Raw genomic sequence first — 7,058 nt, forward strand, 5'->3', positions numbered from 1 at the left:
CTGAAAAAAGATAATTCACTCCAAAGTAGTAGGAAAATAGTTAGTATTACACTGATTCACTATAACAACTACCAGGCTCCGTAGGTGAGAGCCTTCACACGTGTCCTTACACTAAGTCACATCCCTGATCTTATGTTATTAAACAGCACACTCAGGTTGCAATGACCAAACTATAACAGGCTGTTCCACATTAAATTTAGGTCTTCACAGCTTTTTGGTGCAAAATACACATTTTTTGTGTGTGTGACATCTATTCTTATGATTGCATAGCATTTAAAAAATATATTTTTTGTAGTTTAGGTACTTGCAACATAGGAAGAATATTGCTCTATATGAAACAAACCATGGTGAAAAATGCTTTCAAATTTAAGAACGGAGTATTCAACGCTGCATTTTTTAGTGCCTAGGATTCTTAATTGCATCAGAGCATGCCTTCAGAGTCTTCCATCTTACTGTTTTATCTCCCTAAAACCAGAGGCTGACAACATAGAAATTGCTGAAACAACATCCTTCCACTTGACCCTTTTTTAACTTGTTCAGTTTTAATCTATTTGAGCTAACACCGCTGATTTAAATTCCTGGGTTTTCTTTCCACCACAACGTATTTACAGAGATCAATTAAACTTCTCTCACACATCATATTTTGCTAACATAAAACGCATCTTTTTCTTTTATGACAGCTTTTTGCACTACTACTGCCTACAAAAAAAAAAAGTAGATGATAGAGTTTTCTAAAAAACCACATGCATTTTCTCTCACCCATATTACACTAGTGGTTCAATTACTGGGTAATCAATTATTACAGGTTTTTCCTATCTTCTGAGATCCTCAAACTGTGATAATAAGAATTATCTTCTAATCATTCAAGACTGAAACATATCTTATTAAAATTTCAACGCATTTCAGTTTTTCCAGTATATTAGTACTATATGCTGGTCCTGTTCAATATTAACAACGTCTTCCGCATAAGGCACTAGAAGTCTGGTTTGATCTGAATCCATTAATCCTAAAATACAGCATTTCTGTCTAAACTACCAATGCACATTAAGTACAATCATCTGATAAGCATGCTGTAAAAGAAAAATGCCAACTAATGTCTTACCTTGTCCTAAGAGCCACCCAAGCAGCATCAATGTCAGCATACAGATTCTTCTCTGTTGGCTTCCCAGAACTTGCACCATATCCAGAATAATCATATGAGAATATGTTGCAATTAATCCGTGAACCCAGTCCTATGTAAAAGCTGCTCATCTGACCTAAGTCAACAGCATTTCCATGCGAGAAGAGCAAAGTATACTTGGCATTAGGTGAGCAACGCACAAACATACAGGCAATCCTGTTACCTTTACTTGTTCTAGTCATGAAGCATTCAATAGCATCTTTTTCTCTAGAAGAATATTGCCAGTCTGCTCGCTCTGAGAGATGTAAAGTCCAGCGACTACCACTCTCATCACACATTAGTGTGTATGTGGGATCAGGAGGTAAAAATGCCAGTTTGGATGCAATTTTCCCTGGGCATGGTGGACAACAGAACAGGCAACACAGCTCACTAAAGGAAAGATTATTCATCTTCTAGTCTGAAACAGGAAGAGAGAATGGTATCAGTTTCTAGTTACAAACCTATATAAAAAAAAAAGAACATGAAAAACTCATAGAAAACATAAATGTAACTCTCTAGAAAACAGTGCATAATTTTAATGGAAGCATTTAACAAAATGCAGATTTAAATATATTATGTAAATTCTCTAGGTAATAACTTGTTTGATATTATTAACTACTTTACAATGAGCATATTATTAAAGAAGAGTGATAACTCTAAAGCCCTGTTCGATATTAAAACTAAACTACCCACGGAAAGAATGAGATTTTGAGTTTCTTTAGAGGAAACATCTTGCTCTTAAGCCGTTAAGTCATCTTGCTCTTAAGCCATTAAGAGAAGCGTTCATCCTGTTGACAAATACTTGTTAAAAAGCACAATTAGAATATATTGCAGTGTTTGCAGGATACTAAGGCTATGCAGATCTCTGCAGCCAAAAAACCCTACAGCATTTCCTAAAGTACAGAGAATATGTACTGCAGTCATGAGTTATGGGCTCCTGCAGGCAGTATTAGCAGTATGGAAATTACATGAAAGTCAAAACTCAGAAGACAAAACAAGATGCTTCTACTGGCTTAGCAAACACTGTAGACATTTAGCAGACTAAAATCCAGTTATAAACTCTTTCTTGATCCACATATAGGCTAACTTAAGTGTTTCCAAGCCCTTCAAAGAAATTATTAACCACAGTTTCCTGTATTGTGCTTAGAAACTGACTTTATATTAACAATATGATTATTTTTATTCCATATGTTAACAAAAAACGTTCCAAACCAAATGCTCTACCATAGATATTCGGCAAATCAGTATAATCTACACTACCAATTCAAAGTATTGATTAACAGAGTGGGGAAGAATAAACACAGATACACCTAAAGCAAACTAGGTAAAGACAGAATTGCCCTGAAAAGCAAGTGTTGTGTCCTCTTAGTTTACAGCTGGGAGAGTCAAGTGGGAAAAAAAAATAAAGAAAATTCTCGTGATAGCGACAATACTTTTTTTCTCAGAGAAAAGAAGAGCAATGAAATCTGCCAAGAGCCATGCTGGAATCCAGCACACATAAAATAAGTATTTACACTGATGAATATCTTACAGTTCATCTCAAAGAACTTTACCATCCTAACTCTATCTACAGATCTCAAGTTCCTGCGACATCACTGTGAACAGTAATTCTTAGTTTCACGTATCGGCTTTGACTGCTAGATCCAAGTTTACGAATTAGAACAACACAAGCTGATTTATGATATCCACAGTCCCATGTAATTTTAGAAATACTTGTATAATCCACAAATGTACAACTTGCACACAAGCACAGTTTTCGTGCCTGTATATGCTTCTCTTTAGAAAAGCTTCAAGGACACTGCTGTAAAAAATGCTGAATATATAACACAGGACAGCTAACCATATTTTGGATATGTGGATGGTTTCTTCCCTGTGGTAGAGTACAAATACATACTGCATACAATGTTATGCAGCATATACCTGTAGAGTAATAAACACAGGCATAGCAAGACAGTCTGATAAGCAGCATGAGCATTCTTGGAATACTACTCCTCTTTGCAGGGCACAAATCTCTTTTTTTTTTGCCAATGGTGCTACAGTCAAGTGCTTTCAGCTCATCTCTAGTTTTCCTGAAAAGAGGGAAAACACACATTCAGATATGGATGACCAAAACTACCAATTTTGAGGAGATGGCAGGAAGAGTGTATTGATAAGAGACAATCTATCTTTTTACGGGTGGTTAAATGCGGCTCCTGAATAAATGACTATTTCTGCTAGAGACAACAGCATCAAGTATTTGCGTAATCAGCGTAAGTAATCACTCAAATTTAGAATAGCTCATCCACTTCCTGTCACGTGAGATTACCTGGACATTAAGTTTAATTTTAACCTGCAAGTCAGGACAAGAAGTGAAAAAGGTCCATGGAAGAGGTTTAGGGATTAGCAAAAGGGTATCTTTTGCACAGGAAAAACTCAATACTTTTTTCCTTCATTACATCTCTTACAGCTGTCAGCACTGAAGGAGACATTTTTCACCTGACTTAGAAAGTTAATGTCCATAGCCTAGAGAAAATGCTGTGATGCCTCAACAGCCTTTTGTTGCAACAAATGTTCATGACACAGTAATCAACCACTCTTCTGTTTCTACCAGAAATCATGGTTTACCAATCTGTTCCAAGTAATTTTCTCCACATTTTCAGAGAAAAAAAAAAAAAAAGACCACGCTATATACTACAATTTATTTCACGTGAAAATAATAATACTACTTTATGTGAAAAACTTCAAAGAACACGTACCTCCAAAAGTGAGTTATAAATACCCTGTCCTGCCCAGGCACACCAGATTGTGCTCCACTCCAGCATACAATGATATCTACAGTTTCTTACTTGCTTCCCAATCCATTTGCCAGAAAGAATGAAAACAGGAGTTTACATTATTTACTACTACAAATAGCCCAACAACACTACAAATACAATTTCACTCAGAAAATACCTGCTCTTTGTCAAAGTCATTTCACGATACTGGACGCTGGCCTGTGGAATTCACAAACAGAACAGTACTGCAGTAACCACAGTTAATCAGCTGAGGTGGTGTGGTACTGTGTCCCAATACAGTTTAAATGTGTTAAAGAAGGGCTGTTGCTACATATGGCAAGTGACTTCTGCTTAAAACCATGGCTGAAGTATTATTCTTTCCCCATACTAGATGGTAGTGCAGACTTTCTATAAAGTCCATTTAATCCAATGGAAACCATCTACTGAAATTCAAGATTTTGACTCCAGACCTGTTCTGCATGGCCAGCAACAACTTCTTTCTTTAAACACTTGCTATGCTTGCTATGCAGATTCCTAGCATCACTAGCTAAACAAATCTGACACAGAACACTTACTGAACTTCTTCAGGAGGATATCTTCAATTAAATGCAAACAATGTTTCCATTATAGTGAAATTTGTTTGACATTAATTGTATTGTGAGTGTGTTCTTAACCAGGATGTGAGAGAGTCCCCAGGGCATATAGAGTATTTCTGATATCACTGTGTAAAAGTTCAACTGATTCAGCATTTCAGCCTAGCTGTTATCCACCAGATGCCATAATTTAACTTCAACTAAACAGGAATTATCTTTCCTCAAAGGGTTTACTCCTCAGAGATCTCATGAAGAAATAAACCAATGTTACCCTCCAACAGTATATCTGGGTTTGGGGTTGAGTTTTTTTAATGTTCTTATTGTTAGAATGAAACATGATTTGCTGATGATTCATCCAGCCAGAAATTATGGTAAAAATGAAAAGCCAGTCTTAGTAAAAGCTTTGGAGATCAACCATCTTGAAGAGACTAATTATTTTACTAAGCCTAAAATACAATTTATGGAAAGTGAGCAACATATCACAAGTGAAGTTGCATTAAAAATCACTAAAATAGCAAGTGCGCTTGGTGTATGCTTTATTTGAGCTCTTACTAAACTGTGGCAAAACTAACACTGACCACAAATAACCTTAAGCATACAGTTCCACAAGTATAAATTAATATCTTTAATGGGACTCATTTACCTAATGCACATTGTGAATACCTAAGTTATAGTCTAACACCTGAGCACCTATGATGTAAACCTCTGTACTCATTACAACAGTATCATCAGACACAGAGATCAACATATCCCAACATCATTATTTCACCTTCTACCATCATTTCAGTACTTATAAAGAAAACAGTGCTGTTCTGCAAATGCAGTTCCTAATGCTGGCAAAATTACTAATGACAAAAAGAATATAGTAAAAGAAATATATATACTTTAAAATCATACAGCATTTTTCCAGATAAATTAAGTAGGAAAATTCTGTGGAAAACTGATAAACCTCTACTACTGTACCAATAAAGGCTAAGAAATAAAACAGACCTAAGTAGCATCACCCACCCCTTCTGGGACAGTTATTAAAAGGAAGGCCAAATGATTTTATCAAGTCTAGCTCTCTTTAATTTTTCTATGAATAAAAAAGTAATGTAGAATATGGCAAATGTAAAACTGTCCACAGGCAGTAATTTCAATCCATTCTTCAGTAGTTTACCTTTTCATTAAGGCTGACAGAAGAGGGGAAAGTAAAAACTCTATCTGATCTGAAAGAACTCCACAAATATTTATCTTGTGATTTCTAGGATAACACCAATGTAGTTCTTTCATATAAGCTATTATTCCAGATCTCCTCCCTCTGCAAATCATAAAAAGAGAGTGCCTTCTATTATGCACATCTTTGAGCACTTCACTAAGTATTAGCCTCAAAAGCCTAACCCTTGTAAACATTTATCTAGAAACCTTATATTTACATTAAATATAAATTATTCTGTGTATTTAAATTAAATTACCTATTTCATAGGAACTACTCACAAGAACAAAGTCAAACATGTAAATACAGCTGTGGGCTTGTAAATTTAAGTGGTGCTCTAGCTGTAACTAAATATTTAGTAAAAGAAAAAAATCAGCGTCTAATCAGGTGTTATATAAAAGGATTAAACTAATACAATTATTAAGGAAGAATACACAGCAGGTCCGGAAAGGAACACTGAGGAAGTCAAATCACTAATGAAAAGGCCATATCACGAAATACTATGAAGTAACTCTTCGAGGTAGTTTTCAAAGGAAAAAGCAACTGACATAAAACCAGAGAAGCCTGATAGGTCCAAAACTTCATTTTGCTTAGTTTGATTTTAAACAAATAAACAACTTTACTATTCTCACAAGTTCTATCAATTTTATAAAGCTTAACCTGCATACAGAGACCTTATTCTTCCTCTGGTTAGTTCATATACCTTAAAACCTAATGGCACAGCTGAAAAAAAGAAAGGAAATATATGAAACGATAAGTGAAACATCTAGCCATTCCTTCCCACCTACAGAACAAACCAACCCTCCAAATATACCAAACAGGCAACTGAGAGATTAAACCGGATTGTATAATATTTTGCGTGCTCCAGGCGAGACTCTGCACCACAGAACTAGCCTGCTACAACCACCTGCAGGCTGACGGCCGCCGAAGCCCCTCTTGTGCTTCAGCCACACCAGTTTGGCGCTTCACTGCACCAGGCGGTCAAGCACTAACAAGACGCTAAGCGTTTTAAACCAGTGTTTAATTCAGACGGTACTATTTCAGTTTCCGCGGACACGCATTTTTCTAGCTACCTTCTGGCCAAATACTTAAAACTTTTAAATTACTAAATTACTAAATACCTGAGAGCAACTTTAAGGCCAGCATCACTCCAACCGTCAACAGCAGAAGCTGAAGAAATACATTAAATCAGCCTCGCGAGGACTAAATGAACCCTTCAGATGTTTGCATCTAAAAAGTGACTTCGCCCACAACAACGTCAACAACGCCCACACGGAGACCTGCTAAAAGCTAGTATTTAACGCGTGTGTAAAAAGCCCGGGCGTCTGCTTCCCAAACAAAGGCGTTCACGGCAAGAC

The 7,058-nt window shown here is 36.3% G+C and overlaps 1 protein-coding gene across 1 annotated transcript; it reads right to left on the reverse strand.

Moving 5' to 3' along the window:
• Nucleotides 1-1,098: 1,098 nt before the first annotated feature.
• LOC104267322 (alpha/beta hydrolase domain-containing protein 17B) lies at nucleotides 1,099-1,574 on the reverse strand. Its single transcript, XM_009878509.1, has one exon. The coding sequence runs from the start codon at nucleotides 1,567-1,569 to the stop codon at nucleotides 1,099-1,101; it is 471 nt and encodes a 156-aa protein (XP_009876811.1). The 5' UTR covers nucleotides 1,570-1,574.
• Nucleotides 1,575-7,058: the final 5,484 nt, after the last annotated feature.

This window comes from Apaloderma vittatum, unplaced genomic scaffold (genome assembly GCF_000703405.1).
Source record: "Apaloderma vittatum isolate BGI_N311 unplaced genomic scaffold, ASM70340v1 scaffold14951, whole genome shotgun sequence".
Lineage (NCBI taxonomy): Eukaryota > Metazoa > Chordata > Aves > Trogoniformes > Trogonidae > Apaloderma > Apaloderma vittatum.

Excerpts from the sequence above, each read along its gene's own strand:
- LOC104267322 (XM_009878509.1), bottom strand. The coding sequence starts at position 1,569 with ATGAATAATCTTTCCTTTAGTGAGCTGTGTTGCCTGTTCTGTTGTCCA.